This window comes from Oncorhynchus kisutch, linkage group LG20 (assembly GCF_002021735.2).
Source record: "Oncorhynchus kisutch isolate 150728-3 linkage group LG20, Okis_V2, whole genome shotgun sequence".
NCBI classification, from domain to species: domain Eukaryota; kingdom Metazoa; phylum Chordata; class Actinopteri; order Salmoniformes; family Salmonidae; genus Oncorhynchus; species Oncorhynchus kisutch.
Window position 1 is genome coordinate 21,713,994 of NC_034193.2, and position 23,824 is coordinate 21,737,817.

General features: G+C 40.2%; 2 protein-coding genes across 10 annotated transcripts in view; both read right to left on the reverse strand.

Annotated features, from left to right (window-relative positions):
* Positions 1–3,958: 3,958 nt before the first annotated feature.
* Positions 3,959–15,604, reverse strand: ube2ib (ubiquitin-conjugating enzyme E2Ib). 5 transcript variants are annotated; one of them, XM_031799373.1, is made up of 8 exons: positions 13,577–13,705; positions 7,972–8,106; positions 6,091–6,170; positions 5,826–5,909; positions 5,504–5,576; positions 5,054–5,163; positions 4,887–4,966; positions 3,959–4,759 (listed from the first exon to the last, which is right to left on the reverse strand). In XM_031799373.1, the coding sequence occupies exons 3-8, from the start codon at positions 6,154–6,156 to the stop codon at positions 4,696–4,698; spliced, it is 477 nt and encodes a 158-aa protein (XP_031655233.1). In that variant the 5' UTR covers positions 6,157–6,170; positions 7,972–8,106; positions 13,577–13,705; the 3' UTR covers positions 3,959–4,695. The 5 variants fall into 5 exon arrangements, with proteins under 5 accessions (XP_031655233.1, XP_031655234.1, XP_031655231.1 ...); XM_031799374.1 differs by lacking the exon at positions 13,577–13,705 and adding an exon at positions 8,521–8,563; XM_031799371.1 differs by lacking the exons at positions 7,972–8,106; positions 13,577–13,705 and adding an exon at positions 15,045–15,604.
* Positions 15,605–17,678: 2,074 nt separating this feature from the next.
* The window catches only part of kctd5b (potassium channel tetramerization domain containing 5b), a 34,192-nt gene continuing 28,046 nt past the window's right edge, over positions 17,679–23,824 (reverse strand). For 2 of the 5 annotated variants that reach the window (XM_031798974.1, XM_031798973.1), the window contains 2 exons: positions 22,857–22,924; positions 20,268–22,293 (listed from right to left, as the gene is read on the reverse strand). In XM_031798974.1, the coding sequence (XP_031654834.1) occupies positions 22,880–22,924 (45 nt within the window). In that variant the 3' untranslated portion in view covers positions 20,268–22,293; positions 22,857–22,879. Of the gene's footprint in view, positions 22,294–22,856; positions 22,925–23,824 lie in introns of all 5 variants that reach the window. The other 3 variants (XM_020453702.2, XM_020453703.2, XR_004204416.1) reach the window with 2 other exon arrangements.

Consider the following 23,824-nt stretch of genomic DNA (forward strand, 5'->3'; position numbering starts at 1 on the left):
ATTAAAATATCAAATTGATCAGAAATACAGTGTAGTTAATGTTGTAGATGACTATTGTAGCTGGAAATGGCTGGAATATCTACAGTGGGGGAAAAAAGTATTTAGTCAGCCACCAATTGTGCAAGTTCTCCCACTTTAAAAAGATGAGAGAGGCCTGTAATTTTCATCATAGGTACACTTCAACTATGACAGACAAAATGAGGAAAAAAAATCCTGAAAATCACATTGTAGGATTTTTTATGAATTTATTTGCAAATTATGGTGGAAAATAAGTATTTGGTCAATAACAAAAGTTTATCTCAATACTTTGTTATATACCCTTTGTTGGCAATGGCAGAGGTCAAATGTTTTCTGTAAGTCTTCACAAGGGTTTCACACACTGTTGCTGGTATTTTGGCCCATTCCTCCATGCAGATCTCCTCTAGAGCAGTGATGTTTTGGGGCTGTTGCTGGGCAACACGGGCTTTCAACTCCCTCCAAAGATTTTCTATGGGGTTGAGATCTGGAGACTGGCTAGGCCACTCCAGGACCTTGAAATGCTGCTTACGTAGCCACTCCTTCGTTGCCCGGGCGGTGTGTTTGGGATCATTGTCATGCTGATAAACCCAGCCACGTTCACCTACTCTGCGTCTAATAAAGACACGGTGGTTGGAACCAAAAATCTCAAATTTGGAATCATCAGATCAGATTTCCACGGGTCTAATGTCCATTGCTCGTGTTTCTTGCCCCAAGCAAGTCTCTTCTTCTTTTTGATGTCCTTTAGTAGTGGTTTCTTTGCAGCAATAAGACCATGAAGGCATGATTCACACAGTCTCCTCTGAACAGTTGATGTTGAGATGTCTCTGTTACTTGAAACTCTGCGAAGTGTTTATTTGGGCTGCAATTTCTGAGGCTATAATGAATTTATCCTCTAGAGCAGTGATGTTTTGGGGCATGTATCTCACAATACATGGCCCCATTCATTCTTTCCTTTACACGGATCAGTCATCCTGGTCCCTTTGCAGAAAAACAGCCTCAAAGCATGATGTTTCCACGCCCATGCTTCACAGTAGGTATGGTGTTCTTTGGATGCAACTCAGCATTCTTTGTCCTCCAAACACGACGAGTTGAGTTTTTACCAAAAAGTTAAATTTTGGTTTCATCTGACCATATGACATTCTCCCAATCTTCTTCTGGATCATCCAAATGCTCTCTAGCAAACTTCAGACGGGCCTGGACATGTACTGGCTTAAGCAGGGGGACACGTCTGGCACTGCAGGATTTGAGTCCCTGGCGGCGTAGTGTGTTACTGATGGTAGGCTTTGTTACTTTGGTCCCAGCTCTCTGCAGGAACCACACTAGGTCCACCCGTGTGGTTCTGGGATTTTTGCTCACCGTTCTTGTGATCATTTTGACCACATGGGGTGAGATCTTGCGTGGAGTGTGTGGAGCCCCAGATCGAGGGAGATTATCAGTGGTCTTGTATGTCTTCCATTTCCTAATAATTGCTCCCAAGCTGCTTATCTATTGCAGATTCAGTCTTCCCAGCCTAGTGCAGGTCTACCATTTGGTTTCTGGTGTCCTTTGACAGCTCTTTGGTCTTGGCCATAGTGGAGTTTGGAGTGTGACTGTTTGAGGTTGTGGACAGGTGTCTTTTATACTGATAACAAGTTCAAACAGGTGCCATTAATACAGGTAACAAGTGAAGGATAGAGGAGCCTCTTAAAGAAGAAGGTACAGGTGTGTGAGAGCCAGAAATCTTGCTTGTTTGTAGGTGACCAAATACTTATTTTCCACCATGATTTGTAAATAAATTCATTAAAAATCCTACAATGTGATTTTCAGGATTTTTTCTTCTCATTTTGTCTGTCATAGTTGAAGTGTACCTATGATGAAAATTACAGGCCTCTCTCATCTTTTTAAGTGGGAGAACTTGCATAATTGGTGGCTGACTAAATACTTTTTTGCCCCACCGTACATAGGCGTACAGAGGTCCATTATCAGCAACCATCACTCCTGTTCTCCAATGGCACGTTGTGTTAGCTAATCCAAGTTGAATTTTAAAAGGCTAATTGATCATTAGAAAACCCTTTTGCAAATATGTTAGCAGAGCTGAAAACTGTTATGCTTATTAAAGAAGCAATAAAACCGGCCTTCTTCAGACTAGTTGAGTATCTGGAGCATCAGCATTTGTGGATTCGATTACAGGCTCAGAATGGCCAGAAACAAAGACCTTTCTTCTGAAACTCGTCAGTCTATTCTTGTTCTGAGAAATGAAGGCTATTCCATGCGAGAATTTGCCAAGAAACTGAAGATCTCGTACAATGCTGTGTACTACTCCCTTCACAGAACAGCTCAAACTGGCCCTAACCAGAATAGAAAGAGTGGGAGGCCCCGGTGCACAACTGAGCAAGAGGACAAGTACATTAATGTGTCTACCTTGAGAAACAGACACCTCTCACAAGTCCACAACTGGCAGCTTCACTAAATGGTACCCGCAAAACAAGTCTCAACGTCAACAGTGAAGAGGCGACTCCGGGATGTTGGCTTTCTAGGCAGAGTTCCTCTATCCAGTGTCCGTGTTCTTTTGCCCATCTTAATCTTTTATTTTTATTGGCCAGCCTGAGATATGGCTTTTTCTTTGCAACTCTGCCTAGAAAAATGTTATTTCCTTTCAAAAACAAGGACATTTCAAAGTGTCCCCAAACTTTTGAACGGTTGTGCATTTTGATTTGTTTAACACTTTTCTGGTTACTACATGATTCCATATGTGTTACTTCATATAGTTTTGATGTCTTCATTATTATTCTTCAATGTAGAAAATAGTAAAAATAAATGAAAACCCTGGAATGAGTAGGTGTCCAAACTTGACTGCTACTGTATATATTGTTTAGATAACATATAATAGCATGCATTATAGTGTCTGTAAAGAATACACATGAAAAAACAAAACAAATGTAGATATTAATAAATTCATTTCTATAGCTTCCAAAATGTTTTACAATGGTAGGGGCGGTGGCAAGATTGAGGCAGGGTAGTTTAACATAGCATCCCTATTAGTAATCTAGTCTATATATAAATAATTGAATACAATACAGGCTAGAAAAGTCATTGTAAATACACTGCATTTGCTCATCATCTACAGAAAACGTGTTTATTCTTACTGGGATAATAAGATCCTCATTTCTTGTTTTAACATGTTTTTGTAAATTATAAAGCGCAAATCAGAGACGGCTGGAGCTTTGAGGCCAGGCTCATTGTAACAGCTCACTACAATGAGCCTGTCCTCCTGTAGCTCCTCCCACCAACCTCTGGTGCAAATATCCTATATTATAATAATGTTCTTTTAATTTTACCTCAATAATCTGGAAATCAAGTGTGATGTCTTACTCTGAATCCCGATGTTCAGTTTAATATACTATCTCAATAAAATATGATATATTGAAAGTGTCTTTAATAGTTTTTGGGGTGGGGTTGTCAGTTACAGCCATTAAAACATTTCCACTTCAGCATTTGTTAACCACCAGTATATTCTAACCTGCTTGATGGTGAGTGCTGGTCTCCAGTCCTCGTCTTCAGGTATATTGTGCCTGACAGATACGCGTTAGGATTGAAGAGGCTAGAAAATATATTGTACATAAGCCGCAGTTCCTCTTCATCTACAGACATTGTGCTCATTCTTACTCAAGAGATAAGAACCTTCATTTTTGTTTTAAAATGTTGTAAGTAAATAAAAGTGCAAATATACTGTATTTTGATCATTATCATGTAAACAAAATACATCCACTCAAGTCAAAAATCAAATTTCTTGATAAAGTGTGATGTTTTACTGTATCGTGATGATCAAACATCTGTACAAAATATGGTATATAAACAGTGTTTCTTGTGGGGGGGGAGGGTCCAGCTATAGCTTTTATAACAATTCTATGCCAGCATTTGTTAAAACACTAGTTTTACTGCGAGACAGAAAGTATAACAATGGCTTTATAGAAACGGTTTATTTAGTCTAACACGTACATGAACAAAGCACCCTATAAATAAAGTTTAATACAGAAGTAAGCCTACCTGCATTGAGACGAGGCCATACATTTTTTTGCAAACACTACAAATAACAAAAGAAAAAGAGACAGCCAAGGCAGCAGATTATTTTATATTACAGCATGCTGAATAGAAAACCTGCATAAGAGAATCAGACCGAGCATTCTAGAGAAACTAGTGAGATAATACAGTATAAAAAGTGCCACTAATTATACAGCAGTTGAAATACTGACATTTAAGTAAATAGCTAATTTTACAGAATTAAAAATCAAGGAAAATACAAGTTTTTTTTTTTTTTTTTTAAAGGAACAGACCCTGTGAGAGAAATGAAACAAAAGACAAAGACAACCAAGACGTTCTCTTCCTCAAAAGAGGCTTATTTTGAGTCGATGGCAAAACTGGTACTGTGCTCTGTCCCTCGCACCACAAGACAAGTAATACGGCTAAAAAAAGGAAGCGGCCGGGGTGCTACGGCTCCCATTTCATCCCAGCGCCTGTCACACTCCAACCCAGAGGTAAAGAACAAAAAAAGGAAAAATGGATGGCACAGAATGTATCAGTTTTAAATAGAAGTCCTTATAAGCAAGTCCCGATGTGAGAGGGGCACATTCATAGAGAAACAGGGGTGAGGTGATCCGCGTTTGACCCATTCCTTCTGCCGAAGCCAAGCCTTCACCCTTACGAAGGGGAGAATTTTTTGGCCTGTGCTCGAACTCTTTTTTCATATTCTACTCTGTTTTGGCTGAAAAGAAAGAGGGGTTTAGTAAAACAACAGAAAGATCAGAATCTAGTGTTAATTCCACCATATCCCTATCCGAAAAACAACACGGCAAACAGGAAGGCATCCCTTCGATACTAGCAGAACGCACCAGTAAATTGTGTATGCCTCTGCTTGGGCTGGATCCTGGATATTTGGCTCATTTAAGAGTTCCTGTATTCCTAATAGGATCTGTAAGAAATGACAAAACATAAAAATCAGTTGAGCATAGCCATTTGGTGGCTATAGCTTGTAAGTCGATCCCCAGCATATCTTAACCTGCTTGATGGTGATGGCGGGTCTCCAGTCCTTGTCCTCTTCTAGAATGGATAGGCATACTGTGCCTGACGGATACACGTTAGGATGGAAGAGCGGAGGCTCAAATTTACCTATTAAATAAAAATCAGTACAGTTAAATTAGAACTACTCTCACGACCTAAGGTCTGTTCCAATACATTCTTCCTACCTTTGCGATCACCTGATCTGAATGAATTGGTGAAAAAAACCTAGCACCAATCAAATTAGTGTCAGATCAGTGACTACGTCAAGGAAGAGGGAAGGATGCATTTTTCAAGTATTGGGCCCGAATACTGAGCTGTTCCCAACGTTCTGTATTGTGCCATGTTTTATGTTGCCCTCAGGAAGAGTAGCTGCTGCATGAGGAAGAGCTAATGGGGATTCTTATAATAAAAAATAAAATAACAGAAGACTGGTTAAAAGGAAACTCACACTTTGGGGGCGAGGAAGGATAGTCATCCTTGAACAGCATCCGCAGTTTGAACAAGCCTCCTTCCCATGGGGTCTGGGGAGGAGTCGTAAGTGTTTATAATTGATCACAAACACTTGCAGACTATGAAGATCAAGGATGAACTATGTCCCATCCTAGCATTCTTTGGTTTCATACAAGATGTCCACTTCATAGTATTGGTGCAAAAACATTTCTAGAAATGATCTACTATTAACTATGCACAGGCGAAATGCTATAAACAAAGTCACTCTGCACCTCCACTTTGAAACTGTATTGCATGTGTAGATAAATGGCTGTACTTACCCCCTTCTTCCCAGGAATGGCACATTCCCAGTTCATCAAGTTCATTGTTCCATCTGGATTTTTCGTGGGCACAGCCACAAAGCCCTTAGATGGAGGTGCATCAAACAGTAAAACAGTGAGATTAAGCAAAAATAAACCTTCATTTCAAAGCTCTTGAATAATGGATAAAATACTTCCCCCAATCACTATCATAGTAAAAAAAAATTTTTTTTAAGTACTTTTAGAAATATAAATAAAAAGTCTAGAACTACACACTGCTACTCACAAAAGGGTGGTCTTTCCGCCACGCTTTGCGCTCCTGAGCAAGCCGGCTCAATGCAATACCTGACATGACTGGTGGGTTTTCTGAAACAGCAGAGGTGACAAAGGTGTGCTTTCAAAGATGTGTACATACATTTCTTAGGATTGTGTCATTATGGCATACACCAATTGTACAACACATTAGGAACACCTGCTCATTCCATGACGGACAGACAAGGTGAAAGCTATGATCTTATACCGACATCACTTGTTAAATCCATGCCAATCAGTGTTGATGAAGGGGAGGCAGGTTAAAGGATTGTTAATGCCTTGAGACATGGATTGTCTATGTGTGCCATTCAGAGGGCAAATGGGCAAGGCAAAAGATTTGTGTTTTTGAACGGGACATGGTAGGTGCCAGGTGCTCCAGTTTGAGTGTCTCAAGAACTGCACGTTGCTGGGTTTTTCCACGCACAACAGTTTCCCCCATGTGTATCAGGAATGGCCCACCATACAAAGGACATCCAGCCAACTGTTGGAAGCATTGGAGTCAAAATGGGCCATAATCCCTGTGGAACACTTGACACCTTGTAGAGTCCATGCCCTGACAAATTGAGGCTGTTCTGAGGGGAAAAGGGGGTGAAACTCAATATTAGGAAGGTGTTCCTAATGTTTTGTACACTCCGGTGCACAAAGGTACCAAACGCAACAAGATTCCTCGAAGGTCGAAGTTGATATCTGGTTTACAAAGTCCAGCCTAAAGCAGTCAAATTTAGCATATTACAGTTTATCAGGCATACAATGTGATATAACAAAAGATTTTTGGTATTTTATAAGAAATGTTTTCCAGCATTGAGAAAGAAGATTGTATTGCCAATACCAGGTTAGCTGAAGAATCGATGGTGGTGGTTTGTATGGGGCTTTCCTGTAACGTCCAGTAATGGACACCAACAATCTTTGGTTATATAAAAATCACATTATTTGCCAACTATAGCAAGCATAAACTGTGTCCCTTGTAGACTGGGGTTTGACATTTATATAATTAGCAATTTAGCTACTTCCATCTCCCCTCTTTACATCCTTAGAAACCTCCCAGTGTGTATTGTAGGCTTTTAGTTTTATGCATCCAAAACTCTGGTCCTCGCGGGCTGCATACTTGTTGTCATGCATTTCGTAGCAATAGCTAGCTAGCGAGCTAATGTTACATCGTTTTAAAACACGGCAAACAGAGTAAACCAGCCTTTGTTATGAAGGGGTAAGATAACGTATTAGCTAGCTAAGTTCATTAGGCATACGAGTTGTACTCCTCAAGAATCAAATGGGTAAATGGAGAGCAACAGATAAGGAAATGTGCCATCTGTAATACTTAACTGACACTTTGGGGTTTGTAATCTAGTCTGATATTGTCATTGACTGAGCACAGCTATCATCATAGTAGTGATTTTACTGACTGATCTTTGACTCGTTCTGTACAAAGAGCAAATCTTGACTAATTTTGTTAATTTGAGTCACTAATATACTGAACAAAGATATAAAAACACAAGTGTTGGTCCCATGTTTCATGAGCTGAAATAAAAGATCCCAGAAATGTTCCATACCCACTAAAAGCCTATTTCGCTCAAATTGCGCACAAATGTGTTAACATGTCTGTTAGTGAATATTTCTCCTTTGCCAAGATAATCCATCCACCTGACAAGTGTGGCATATCAAGAAATTGATTAAACAGCATACTCATTACACAGGTGAACCTTGTGCTGGGCACAACAAAATGCCATTATAGAATGTGCAGTTGCCACACAACACAATGCCACAGATGTCTCAAGTTGAGGGAACGTGTAATTGGCATGCTGACTGCAGGAAATTCCACCAGAGCAGTTGCCAGAGAATTGAATGTTCATTTCTCTACCATAAGCTGCCTCCAACGTCGTTTTAGAGAATTTGGCAGTACGTCCAACCGGCCTCACAACCGCAGACTACATGTACCCACGCCAGTCCAGCTTCTTCACCTGTCAGATCGTCTGAGAAGAGCCACCCTTGACATCTGATGAAACAGAAGTATTTCTGTCATGGCTGTGCCCCTGCCCAGTCATGTGAAAACCATTTAATAGGGCCTAATGAATTTATTTCAATTGACCGTTTTCCGTACATGAACTGTAACTCAGTAAAATTGTTACATTTATAGTTCAGTATAGACGCTGTAAACAGGTCAATCGAACTAGACCAAAACAATGGAATTACCTTGGAAACATGTCGGGGAAAGATCACGAGTTTCCTCATTGTCCCGAGCAAAATTTGCCAAAATTTGGGCTAATGTTTATTTCACACTGAGTACAATGCTTGTATGGAGGTCAACCCCAACACATATTCATGTCATCCTTACCAATCAACTGCATTACAGTCAAAAATGTAATTTGACTACCACCACCACCGATTTCTGTATGCTTGCTATACTAACCAGCTTATACGAACGGGAGTAAGAATTTAGGAGTCACTTCTTCTAAACCTGAAAAAGGGACAACTTCTACATGTTATGCAGCGAGAACAACCAAATATATCCAAATTGGACTTACAGTGCATTTGGAAAGTATTCAGGCCCCTTGACTTTCTCCACTTTGTTACATTACAGCCTTATTCTAAACTGGATTACATTTTAAAAATCCTCAGCAATCTACACACGATAGCCCATACTGATGAAGTCAAAACAGGTTAGTAGAAATATTAGCAAATGTATAAAAAAAAAGGAACAAAAAAGTTACATAAGTATTCAGACCCTTTGCTATGAGACTCAAAATTGAGCTCAGGTGCATCCTGTTTTAATTTATTGTCGAAGGAATTGTCCGTAGAGCTCTCAGACAGAATTGTGTCGAGGCACAGATCTGGGGAAGGGTATGAAAAAATGTCTGCAGCATTGAAGGTCCACAAGAAAAGCATGGCCTCCATCATTCTTAAATGGAAGAAGTTTGGAACCACCAAGACTCTTCCTAGAGCTGGCTGCCCGGCCAAACTGAGCAATCGGGGGAGAAGGGCCTTGGTCAGGGAGGTGACCAAGAACCCGACGGTCACTGACAGAGTTCCTCTGCAGAGATGGGAGAACCTTACAGAAGAACAACCATCTCTGCAGCACTCCACCAATCAGGCCTTTATTGTGGAATAGCCACTTCTCAGTAAAAGGCACATGACCACTCGCTTGGAGTTTGCCAAAAGGCACCTAAAGGACTCTGAGCATTAAAAACAAGATTCTCTGATATGATGAAACCAAGATTGAACTATTGGCCTGAATGCTAAGCATCACATCTGGAGGAAACCTGGCACCATCCCTACGGTGAAGCATGGTTTGTGGCAGCATCATGCTGTGGGGATGTTTTTCAGCAGCAGGGACAGGAAGACTAGTCAGGATCGAGAGAATGATGAAAGGAGCAAAGTACAAAGAGATCCTTGATGAAAACCTGCTCCAGAGCACTCAGGACCTCCGACTGGGGGCGAAGGTTCACCTTTCAAAAGGACAACGACCCTAAGCACACAGCCAAGACAATGCAGGAGTGGCTTCGGGACAAGTCTCTGAATGTCTTTGAGTGGCCCAGCCAGAGCACGGACTTCAACCCGAACAAACATCTCTGGAGTGACCCGAAAATAGCTGCGCAGAGACGCTACCCATCCAACCTGAGAGCTTGAGAGGATCTGCAGAGAAGAACGGGAGAAACTGCCCAAATACAGGTGTGTCATATCCAAGAAGAAGACTCAAGGCTGTAATTGCTGCAAAAGATGTTTCAACAAAGTACTGAGTAAAGGGTCTGAATACTTGTGAATCCCCCCCCCCCCCCCCCCCCTTTTGGGAAAAAGAATACATTCTAAACCAATTTTTTAAAAACACACATTTAACAATAAGGCTAAAACATAACGTGGACAAAGTCAAGGGGTATGAATACTTTCTGAATGCACTGTAAGTAACCACATTGGGCTGGTTAGCCCACATAAATCATGACAGGTTTGACCAATATCCACTTTGTTAGATCAGATTTGTTGAATGTACAGCAATCTGGTCAATGGAATGTCTGTGGATAGGTTAATATAATAGTTTAAACTGTTTACATGCTTTGCAAGAAGAACAATTCCCTTAATAATCCTGGCTACTGATAGACTTCAGATAAATGCAGAAAATTTCCAATCAAAATACTACCGCACTGACCATGTCATTTTTGCGAATAGTTTTTGATTCTGAGTTTGAACATATAAATCATTTCACAGTTGAAATGTATAAGATGCATACTTCCAGTTTTTACTTGCGCATAAGAGGGAGGCTTGCGCTACCCGGTGCCAGTACATGCGCAGATCTAATAAACCGCTGGAACATCGATTAAATGTCCTAATACTTCGAAGGCCTCCCGGGTGGCGCAGCGGTCTAAGGCACTGGCTGGCTTCCGGGTTGGATGTGCGCTGTCTTAAGAAGCAGTCCGGCTTGGTTGGGTTTCAGAGGACGCATGGCTTTCGACCTTAGTCTCTCCCGAGCCCGTACGGGAGTTGTAGCGATGAGACAAGATAGTAATTGCTAACAATTGGATACCACGAAATTGGGGAGAAAGGGGGGTAAAATTTTAAATAAAAAGCCATGCAATCTCCATAAACAAAACATTGGCAGTTGAATGGCCCTTACAGAAGAACTCAGTGAGTTTCAACGTGGCACCTACAAGTCTGTTAGTTAAATTTCTGCCTTGCTAGAGTCAACTGTAAGTGCTGCTATTATGAAGTGGAAACGTCTAGAAGCAACAACAGCTCAGCGGTAGGCCACACAAGCTCACAGAAAGGGACCGCTGAGGCACGTAAAAATCATCTGTCCTCAGTTGCAACACTCTACAGAGTTCCAAACTGCCTCTGGAAGCAACGTCAGCACAAGAACTGTTCGTTGGGAGCTTCATGAAATTGGTTTCCATGGCCGAGCAGCCGCACACATGCCTAAGATCACCATGTGCAATGCCAAGGTGTCGGCTGGAGTGGTGTAAAGCTCGCCGCCATTGGACTCTGGAGCAGTGGAAACGTTCTCTGGAGTGATGAATCACTTCACCATCTGGCAGTCAGAGAGATTAATCTAGGTTTGGCAGACGCATAGTGCCAACCTTAAAGTTAGGTGGAAGAGGAATAATGGTCTGCAGCTGTTGTCATGGTTCGGGCTAGGCCCCTTAGTTCCAGTGAAGGTGAAATCTTAATGCGACAGCATACAATGAAATTGTAGACAATTCTGTGCTTCCAACTTTGTGGAAGGCCCTTTCCTGTTTCAGCATGACAATGCCCCCGTGCACAAAGCGAGGTCCATACAGAAATGGTTTGTCGAAATTTGGGTAGAAGTACTTGACTGGCCTGAACAGAGCTCTGACCTCAACCCCATCGAACAGCTTTGGGATTAATTGTGACGCTGACTGAGTCAGGCCTAATCACCCAACATCAGTGCCCAACCTCACCAATGCTTTTGTGGCTGAATGGAAGTAAGTTCCCATAACAATGTTTCAACATCTAGTAGAAAGCCTTCCCAGAAGAGTGGAGGCTGTTATAGGAACAAAGGGGTGGGGGGACCAACTCCATAATACTGCCCATGATTTTGGAATGAGATGTTCGACGAGCAGGTGTCCACCTACTTTTGGCCATGTAGTATAGATAGTTTATCATTTTGAAGTAGAACATTTGCTTGCGTCGTCTCTATTTTTGCGATTGTCCTGGCTGGAAGAAGGTTCAGTGAATGTGTAAGTCCATAGTCAAGTCAGTCTAGCTAGGTAGTCAGGAAGAATTGGTAGCTAACTACAGAAAATGTACATCTACCACGCATAAGTCATTTGCTAGATTAATACGATTCACATATCTAGCTGATCATTATCAAGTAAAATGTTTGCTTTGTGTAGATCTGGTTTAGTCTCTATTGTTACCAGTGTCCTGGCTGGAAAAAGGTTCAGTGAATGGGGAAGTGCAGTTTGAGGTAATACAGTAGGGCAAGTGCTTCTCAATTGTAATGTATTAATGCGTTTTCCACACGCTCGTCCTCACAAGAACACGCTTGTCCTCACAAGCACATACTCAAGATAATTTCCTTGGAGCATGAGTGTGGAGCAGAGTAGTCTGCATGTTACCATCTATGCCCAAAGCATGCAGGAGCCTAGACCTGCAAATTATAAAACTGAAAATACAAAGAATGATTCTACAAGCTTCTCGTTCACCATAAGGGGCTTATTGAGCTGTCATTTGTGACAGAATTGTAAAAGTGTGCTTTAAAACTATTTACATTTGTTGATTACTATATATAAATAATACGATTTCTTGATACATTTTAAACAAGGTTTATTTGTGGCAGCAATCGGACTAGATTGTTAACGACTCGTGGCAGAATGCATTGCTTGATTGCGGTGAGGGTGATAAACACAATAACATTTGCAATCTGCAACACACCAAAACGATTCATTTCGGATTTATTTTGTTGATGCAGAAACTCATTGTATGCATGTTTCAGTTCTACAAAACATTGAATAATTAATGAATTGCATTTATTCTTACACATGAGATAAATTAAGTTATAACCATGTATTTTTGTTATGTTATTCCTGCAGCATGATTTCGTATTTAGACTTGTTTCTACTGTATGTTTGTTTTACTCCATGTGGAACTCTGTGTCGTTGTATGTGTCGAACTGCTTTGCTTTATCTTGGCCAGGTCGCAATTGTAAATGAGAACTTGTTCTCAACTTGCCTACCTGGTTAAATAAAAGGTGAAATATATATATTTTTTTGTTTGGTCGGAGCATGTCTCCGGAGCCGCTGAGCCGGAGGAGCGCGTATTAAACATTATATTAGTCATAACCGCCAGCAGGTAAACAAAATCCAAAAGGTTTCGATTCACTCAAACATCATGACACGTCAGTAAAAAAAAAATGTCGTAAAAAAATAACGAATCGTCGAATAGTTAGCGAACTGCACATCACTAAGTTACATCATAGCTACTAGCTATTAGCATAACATCCGGCTGTTCATCTGTACCAGCAACAAGTCCAGCATGTTTGAGCAAAATCTCTCTGGTCCGCTTGTGGCTAAAACACGTTAGAAGGTAGCTAGTTATGTCAGCGACTATAGGTCACGTAAGAAAGAAATAACTCAGAGCAAGTTCCAAGACAGAAACTGGCCAACAACATGCGCAAGTACCCTGGCTATTTGTGGCGCGCGGCTGGCAAACTGAAAAACCATAGACTTGCGCACTTGTCGTTGATTTTACACGTCGTTGTGGCAACGAGACTCGTTCTTCTCATCTGAAGCCATACATATTAGTTGCCATGTTGGTCCGCTTGCTTTGGCTTAAAGCGGAACCTCACACGAATTTGCAATACCACCCATGACTGAGCAGGACAAAGAACCTAGGGCTTCCCAAACTGGCGCACATTTACGCATCAACCAACTAGCGAAAATGGCGCAAACTCTGGCAGATAGTAAAGCTAACCTTGTATTGCGTAAATACAAAATTGTTGGGCGACATTCGCTTACCTTGCTGTATGTCTATAATGACTCGTATTATTTAACTGTATGAATGAATCGTCTTTTAATCAAGAAAAACCCTGGTGAAGTTTCCCTCCTGAAAAAGCACCCGTTCCTGTCCGGGCTAAATAACAGGACCAGTGACATAGGCAACCTCCCAACCGCCTGAAAATATTTATAATTAATTGGGGGTTATGGAGAGATTGATGTACCATCATCACGTTACTAGTTTGTGTTAATTGAAATAACTGACAATTAAGTGGCTACAACGTTCACAATGTGGTCTGCATTGATTTGGGCACAATTTGCATTCTTAAACGACAGTTGATGAACATGCATTTATTACTATGTTCCATCATGTAAGTTATTCAATATGTGCACAGGAATTGGATAATAATTTTAGACATAGTCATATTCAATGTAATACAACAGTCATATTCAATGTAATATAACAAATAAGTGCAAACAGGCAATTTTGTAGACGACTAAAAATTTAAAGGAGCAGCACAATTTTTTTCTACCTGTTACCACAGCCACAAAGTCAAAATTAGCTACATCCTAAACATCTGAGAGAGATCGTTGAAGATCCGATGTCTATGTCCCGAGGACCCCTTTTTAAAATTATTATAAAAAATAAATAAAATTTTTAGCAGACGCTCTTATCCAGAGTGACTTACAGGTGCAATTTAGGTTTAAGTACCTTGCTCAAGGTCACAGCAACATATTTTTCACCTAGTTGCCTCTGGGATTCGAACCAGCAACCTTTCGGAGCACTATTACCATCGAGTAGGATTGGGTTTTGCTAGGTGGCAGATTAGTGAACTCTGGATCAGAAGGTTGCATGTTCAATCCCAGTCGGAACTGTTTTTTTGTTTTTTTCACACTATCCTAAACCTGGTGCAAATGTAACTCTTAACTTAGAAATAGGGTTGCACCAACATGGATTAACTCTTAAACTGGATTAAATCAAGGTGTATTTTTTTTATCTTGTTGCACCAAATGTTAAACCTAGTTTTAAATTAATCCTAGTTAAATAAAATCCTTCCTCTAATCTAAGTTTAGTTTTCACTTTAAACCTAGATTCATTTTAAATCTGTTTCTCAATTAATAAAAAAATATATATACATTTAGATTGGAGATTAATTCTAAACTGCCACTTTAGGTGGTTTAACTGATTAAATGGCAGCATGTCTACTGTGGAGAGACCAAAACGAGTTCCTCAGAGAATAATTAGTGACAGGTTGAATCCTGTTGAGTTTTATGATAATTAACTCATTATTAGTAGGCTATTTACGTGCCCATTTTGCACAACAATTGAATTGGGGTTAATGATTTGCCCAGTCTTGGTACGAATGATGATGTTATGCAACATGTAACGGGCCTGATAACAAAAACATTGTAGTGAAGTAACGTTAGCATGAACGTTAGTTTTAACGTGCATTATAGGAATTTATATTTACCGGTTATTTATGCTTACTAAATATTGGTGGGTCAAATTGTCCGTCGTCATCATAGGGGATATGGAGAGGGGCAAACTGCTGGGGAATCATCTCGAATATTTTATGGGCGATAGGATTAATTCCTTTGGACGGAGGCCCCCCTCCGGGTCCGGTTTGAAATAGCCCCCGCCTCACCTCTGCCGTATCCTTTCTCACTTTTGCTTTAAAAAAAAATCCATCACGCTTTCATCCGATTTGGGTCCTTCTCTTTAATCCGTGTTGAGCCATAACATTTGTCGAATAAAATGGCTCAAGTGTCCTCCTTCTTTTTGACAGTTGTGTTGTCTGTCATTTTATCCTCTAGTACGTTACAAAATTCCTCCATCAGCTCCGACAACTGCTGTTTTTTTTTCTTCATAAAACGGAGAAATTTGAACTTCTTTGACGTGCCCGGATCAGGTGGCTAAATAACATGGCTAAATAACGTTAGGTAATGACAATAATACAGATTGTATGCTAGCTAGCTAAGTTTATAAACTAGCTAGCTACAGGAGCTAACGAATTCGTTTTCTGTCTAGTACTGGCAAATAACGGATTTTATTTCAAATCAGCCAACCCATGAAAACCTTTCACGGTGGAGTTGCAGTACTTCTAACGTTACATTGTTAGTATTTTATCAAGGAACAGCAACTTTGTGGCCTCATTTGTCAAGTAGGGTAGCTACTTCGTTTCAACTCACAAAATACCTCATATATTGATGTAACATGTCACTAATCATAGTTTAAAACCGTACTGATCCAGATTTAAATTTAGTGGTGAAGTGGTGCAACCCGTTTGGAGAACGTGGATGAACGTCTAAATTGTGCAAATTTATGAAAACAACTATTAGCTTTTTGCTCTAAATTGAAGATTATGGTTAGGCATGAGGTTAGCAGCGTGGTTGGTAAAATTTGTTTTAAAAAAAACTCGGATTGTGTAGAAATAGACGGGGTATATGACTTTGTGGCTGGGGGAACTAGTGACGACACAGTACCAGCATTTTCAAATGAATAACACTAGAGGGCGCTATTTGTTTACGTTTACTGTATCAGTTCAATTTGGTAAGAGTGACCAGCAGGTCTGTCGTTGTCTGTTAATAAATGTGAAGAGGCCGTCATTACATGAAGTTTGATAATTGCTCTTTTGAAACTATTGGCTTATTTGAATATGATTACAACATAAGGTGCTATGAAGTTTGGATGATCACTATTTTTCCCTCTCCAAGTAAAACAGACAGTGCTTTTGCACGGTGCCTAATTTGAGTCAGATTCTGCCCGAACCAGGTACCGGTACCCGGTACCTCTTGTGGCATGAAAAATAACTATCACTTTTGGCAATGTACAAATGATAAAATCAGAGTTAGGCTAATTCAAGTGGACTCCTCCGTAATTCTCCTGGCAGCCCCCTAAAAAACGTTACGTAGAAGCGCGCCTGTACCTCGCACAGGAGTATAATGAAATTCACTTTATATGATCTCGCTGTACTCTGATAGACTTGAGCCACAGAACCCCTGATAAAGTGTAATACATGTACCAAAGTTACACAATTGCTCCTGTTTGTTCAGAAAGAAATGCAATAATTCGGACTACTACACCAGGAGTAGGCCTATAATCGAGCCACAGATGGGCAATTTTTTTTAAATTCCCTGTGCTGTGGATGGTGTAGCCCAATCACGAGTAATGCCTACAGTCGGGAACGCGTGACAAATCTGTCAGTGAACCTCATGCAGCCAACAGGTCTTTCGCAATATTTCAAATACAGTCGCGGGAAAACAGTTTGGAAAGCAAATTGATCCTGCTGAAAAGAAGACTAATCTGTCAGTAAGGCCATTCTACTGCCAATGTTTGTCTGTTTATCAACTTCCAAATAGGCCTATTGAGCGAATAGCATTGTTTTACCAAGTAAAACAAGAGAGATAAGCTTTTGGCACGAGCGCATCGGCCATCGCGGGTGAATGATCTGAGCTTCATTGGGCGAGTCAGTGAAACTGGAAAGCTTTAGAAGACTAATTTCCTCGTACTGTACAATGTGTGTGTCTCCACACACGCCTAAGTCCATGCTATTGATGGATTGAAGGTCGAATTTATTTATCTCAGATTCTGTTTGTTAGTGTTAAAGCAGCCTGTCATTTCGATATTTTGTTAGGTATAAAATAAACATTCTGCTAAAGTCTCCAGTTATTTAAAATGTAGAAATTGTACGAAATGAGTTTATAAAAAAGGCCACATTTTCCCCGAACACTAGGCTACACATTTTTACCCGTGTGCAACTTCCACAAGCGCCTCTACTCCACTGATCTACGCCAGTACGCAAAAACATGAGAAAAGTATTCAAGGCATTATTATAAAAGGAGATTTTTATTTTCTTCTCATGCGCACTGGAACCTCAGAGCACTCCGGGTCACCTCGCTCTCCGGCTAATTTTTTGTTCCAGCGCCTCCAAATGTACAAATTAACCACTGCTTTTGCCACTAGTGACAGTGTTAGATAGGTTTTTTGACTCTTTTTGTTGCCTCGTCTTGTCCCATTTCCCCCAACGATGTAGTTTTAATTTGAAGTATTTATGTACAAAATCTTACAAAAAAATATGAGTGCGCTGCTACAAACTGTATAAAAAGAACAGAGATACACATGTGAAATGCAAACCATTTATTGAAGTTAACCTATGCAAGACCATACATCTATCCCAGTAACATTTTTACATTGCATAAAATCATGGTAATAGTCAGAAGTGACAGGTGTAGTGATATGACATCATTCTGATAATTATCTTTGATATCAAGAGCATTATAATTCTGATTATGGAACAAGTACATTCCATCTACTCTGGAATAATAGGCCTGTGTGTGACTGTCTTCAATCATGCGTTACAGTGGACTGTGATGAAGTAACCAGCTGACTCTTCCCAATATACTGGGAACTTGCACATCTTACAGTAGACTGGAGACATTGGTGCACAAAAAGTGAAAGTTAAATGACCATGGAATGTAGTCGAGCAGTGTGTAAAATGGTGCTGCTGAGGAGGTAGTGCAGCCAGCCACTGTGATACAGGTCAAGACTAAAGTACACAGACAGCTTGGTTCCATCTTAATCTTAGCAAACTAAACAAAAAAAAAGTACAAATCTCACAGCAACAATACTCATGAGACCAACACTAGTCTCCTCAAGCTGACTGAGCTAGTCACCATTTTCACACGATCACTTTCACAGGGGGAAAAAACAAGATTGTCCTCAGCACTTTCTCAGTTAACCCAGAACTAAATTCTGATGTAAATTGGTCAGTACCATTAACAGTTGAAGTCGGAAGTTTACATACACTTAGGTTGGAGTCATTAAAACTCATTTTTCAACCACTCCACAAATTTCTTGTTAACAAACTATAGTTTTGGCAAGTCAGTTAGGGCATCTACTTTGTGCATAACAAGTAATTTTTCAAACAATTGTTTACAGAGAGATTATTTCACTGCATCACAATTCCAGTGGGTCAGCAGTTTACATACACTTAAGTTGACTGTGCCTTGAAACAGCTTGGAAAAATCCTGAAAATGTTGTCATGGCTTTAGAAGACTCTGATAGGCTAATTGACATAATTTGAGACAACTGGAGGTGTACTTGTGGATGTATTTCAAGGCCTACCTTCAAACTCAATGCCTCTTTGCTTGACATCATGGGAAAAATCAAAAGATCAGCAAAGACCTCAGAAAAACAATTATAGACCGCCACAAGTCTGGTTAATCCTTGGGAGCAATTTCCAAGCACCTGAAGGTACCACATTCATCTGTACAAACAATAGCACGCAAGTATAAACACCATGGGACCGCGCAGCCGTCATACCGCTCAGGAAGGTGACCCTTTCTGTCTCCTAGAGATGAACGTACTTTGGTGCGAAAAGTGCAAGTCAATCCCAGAACAGCAAAGGACATTGTGAAGATGCTGGAGGAAACAGGTACCCAAGTATCTATATCCACAGTAAAACAAGTCCTATATCGACATAACCTGAAAGGCCGCTCAGCAGGGAAGTAGCCACTGCTCCAAAACCGCCATAAAAAAGACAGACTACGGTTTGCAAATGCACAAAGATCGTACTTTTTGGAGAAATGTCCTGTGGTCTGATGAAACAAAAATAGAACCGTTTGACCATAATGACCATCGTTATGTTTGGAGGAAAAAGGGGGAAGCTTGCAAGCCGAAGAACACCATCCCAACTGTGAAGCACATGGGTGGCAGCATCATGTTGTGGGGGTGCTTTGCTGCAGGAGGGACTGGTGCACTTCACAAAATAGATGGCATCATGAGAAAGAAAAATTATGTGGATATATTAAAGCAACATCAAGACATTAGTCAGGAAGTTAAAGCTTGGTCGCAAACGGGTCTTCCAAATGGACAATGACCCCAAACATACTTCCCGAAGATGAGGCAAAACGGCTTAAGGACAACAAAGTCCAGGTATTGAAGTGGCCATCACAAAGCCCTGACCGCAATCCTATCGAACATTTGTGGGCAGAACTGAAAAAGTGTGTGTGAGCAAGGCGGCCAACAAACCCGACTCAGTTACACCAGCTCTGTCAGGAGGAATAGGTCAAAATTCACCCAACTTATTGTGTGAAGCTTGTGGAAGGCTACCCAAAACATTTGACCCAAGTTATGCAATTTAAAAGGCAATGCTACCAAATACTAATTGGGTGTATGTAAACCTCTGACCCACTGGGAATGTAATTAAATAAATAACTCTACTATTATTGACATTTCACATTCTTAAAATAAACTGGTGATCCTAACTGACCTAAGACTGGGAATTTTTACGAGGATTAAATGTCAGTCATTTAAAAAAAATGAGTTTAAATGTATTTGGCTAAGGTGTATGTACTATTCCGACTTCAACTGTATGTTTACGTAGTCGGTCCACGAGAGATTACCAGCTCTAACATTGATGTGGTAGCAAACCACTTGGAAATGTATATGTTAACATAAACTATTTACATGCATTTAAAGTCTATCTAGAGTGGGGCGTGCTTGTTCCCTTTTCTCCAGTCAAACAAGTCAATGTTTAGGTAAGTGGGGAGTGCAAGATCGCTGGAAGGCTTCAGAATACTATAGCAAATGTAAACATAGCCTAGCTCTGTCAAAACACACTTATTTAAATTGAACCTCTTTGCAGATTTCATAGTTTCCACTTTAAAAGCCCTTGTGTGCGAGTGTATGTATGTATATCAAAAACATGCATCCATCCAATCACCTTTAATTATATAAAACTGTTTGTTACATGGAAAGAGTGTGTGTAAAATTAGTTGTGGGTCAATATGCGTTTCCTGCTGCACATACAGGGTGCGTGTGCCTGCAACCAGAGTTCCAAAGTTCATGTATAAGCGGCACATAAGACATTGGATTTGGTCATCACTGGGAAAAGGAAACTATCAAAAGTTGAGCAGTACCGCATCTCCGGTCAGAAACAATTTTTTGGTATAAAAAGTCTCCTGAAATGCAGCATTTACCCTTAAAACGGTGTTGCAGTGTAAGGAAAGCAATGTACACATCCTCCAACTAGAGCTTAGAATGCTGTGGTCTACACAATACAAAATGTCTCAAATAATGTGCAGCCTTTCAAGACCAATACATCTTTTTACAACATAACAGTCAATGTCTGAGCCCAGGTATATTGCCCGTATTATTGGATATCAAGAGATTTCAGGTGTTTTCAAAGTAAAACAGCGCATCAACCATTTGAACCTCGATTTACAAGTCTTAATATGCAGAGACCTATGTACAAACATTGCAAAACTCAAGTTATCAATTTAAATTGTCAAGACTTTCTAGCTATGATCCAGTATAACAACTTACATTTTAAGTTGTGTTTAACTATACAGTGTACAAAACGTGGAGTTTAACAGTTAAATATTAAATGGACTTTTTAGATTATGCACATCAACAAACCTAAGGATATTAACATATATTCCTTCACCGTTACCTTCCAAAACATTAGCAAACCCCAACCTTCTCAAAAATATCTTAAACCCACAAATACATGCTTTAAACAAAGTCCCATCTAAAATACAGAGGACACACCAGAAAAGGAAGCATTAAACTCGTTTGAAAACAAAATGAAGAATCCCTGTCTCTTTTGCGACCAATTTCTCAATAAGTATGCTTAATTACCTTCTACTACTACTACTACTACTGACAGTACAGGTTTTTAGCAGTTTATGCCTGATAATAGATTGCTCATCATAAACCCTTCAGATCCTGGAGTGAGAAGGTAACAGAAACTCAAAAGTAGCCCCTGAGTGAATCATTGGCCGTGTATGACCATGGCCATGTTTTATAGCATAAAACATTATAATTCATCACTTTTAGTTAGAAGAAATTCCCCACTAATTCAAAAATGGTCCAGTGTAACTGTACAGGCACAAAGACTCATATATTTACATTATAAAATAAAATGGGAGGAAAAAACAAACAAACGTACGTCCCTCTTAACTGTCTTCTCCGTTGTGTGACAGGTTCTTCCTTGTCAAGGATATGTTTGCATCGTTATAGAGCCCCACAGTGGAGGTGTCGTAATACCCGTTAAACAGGGAAATGGTTTCAAATCGCTTTCACACCAATCACACCATTTTCCCCCATAGGTGATTTTAGAAACACTTAAAATAAAGGGCCGTGTTTTGTTTAGGCTTGATGTGATGTTTTGATGACCATGTAAATCCCTCTCGGACAAGGTGACTGATCAATGTAGTCGGTTCTATTTCCGCTCATATTTCAAAAATGCTAACTAGCATCAGAGTAGACGACATGCAAGACTACAAATCCCTACAAGCTCCTGCACGACATCTCTAGCTGAAAACCTTTGCTAAACAGGTAGTGTCAATTTCAAAAACTTGCACAAGACAGTTAACAGAATAGTCAAGTTTAAGTCATTTTGCCAATTTATTACTACATTTATCCATCATTAGATAAGAGTCTCTGGATTAACTATCTTTGCCTCAATTCAGCAGTCTCATCCAGATCCTCATCGTATTTGTTCTTTATGATAGCGACATTAGTAGTTAATTCGATTAATATTTTATTTTATTTTAAGTGTTTCCCTATGGTAAAAATTTCCCCTATGGGATAAATGAACGGTGGAAAAACAATTGTAACCATTTCCCTGTTTGACTGCTAGGTTTTATGGGTATTATGACTCACACGATTGTACTCTATACCTGCTGCTTGTAATACTGATCATTCACATCCTGGATCCCCTCTCCTGAAGAATCTGCAAAGGGATTAATCAGTTAATGTTAAAACATATAGTAAAATATCTCTGAAACTACACCGCAGCTCAATCTTTGAGTCTGGTATCTGTGAATGGGACAGACCTACTAAATCTGAATATCCATTTATTGTACTTTTTTTTTTAGATGCATTTTTGTTTAATTTTCATTGAGAATCTAAAACAAAAGTCGACATGATTTGACCTCTTTCCTTCCACACACAATGATCCAAGCAAACGAGTACATGTAGGTGCCACACACACACACACACACGAGGATGAGGGGTTTTCTAAGAATGCATGCACTTGGTTTCCATGCCAGCAATACAAAGCAAAGATTTGCTCATTGCTAAAAAAGTTAATAATGACAATTGCAGCCAACCTTAGTTCTAGAGAGACAGCATTTGAAAGACTTATGAAGTGGTTGAAAGCCTTACAGGACCAAAAGCCCAGACATAATCAGCTTATTGATCAGGGTTGCAAGCACCAGGGCAAAGACACATGGGGGAGTCGTGGAAAGGTAAGATGGAGGGAGTCGAAGGAATGGAGGGCAGCTGAGCGCTCACCGTTGAGTCATAAGTGCTCAACCCTAATCAGAGTCATTCATTTCATAATCCGTCTCTTCGTCCTCGCTCTGAGCAACATGCAGCATGCAAATGGGACAGGAAAAAGACAAGACAGGCAAGTCTTACAAGAATGAAAATGAAAGGAGAAAATGTCAGGGGTAAAGTGGGGTATAAAACAACAAGGTTGCGTAAATGTTACAAAACATTTACCTTCAAACCAACATCAGTCAAATGAAGACTCAAACAGGGGATGTATCACCAACTATTACTACAATTTATTGGGACTTGATTCTCAAAAGGGGTTCACTCACATTTCAGGTTCAAGACACGATTACAACAGAGGTACATTGAAGGGTCAGAGGATAGACTACCTTTCATATCTACTAAGACTCACTTGCAATCGATCCGAGCCCCCCCCCCCCCCCCTCTCAAGATGTCAGTTTGTGATTGCTTTGCACCTTAGGCCATTTAGGTTACAGACGTACTGTAATAGGTGTATCCAAGTCTGTTTAGAACTCAAGCGAAAAGCCTCTGTGGTGGAAATGTACTGAAATTCCTATCAATAGGAAAATAAATCTAAAACTGGTTGTAACTAGACTACATCCATGTGACTTCTAAAACCACTGACAGAATACAAGACTTAATGTCAGCCTATTAGCAATAATTCAATAGAATTACCAAGTCTGGGACTAGCTAGAGTGTGAAGCAGGCCCCGGAGGACTGGGCCCACATGGGAACCAGCAGATGGGACTAGTAATTCCCACTGCTAGGCCTGCTGCTCTGCTCCCAAAGCCCTCAGAAAGAATGACATTCTCCACTAATAGTCCCAATAATCCTCAAGGCTATGCTCTTAACCTTCTAATGTGGATTCAAATGTTTCAGTTTTTCCGGTGTAAGGTCAAATCTAACAACTTCAATCTTGTAAAGCTGGATTAATGGATTTAGGCCTGCATGTGGTCTGACTAATA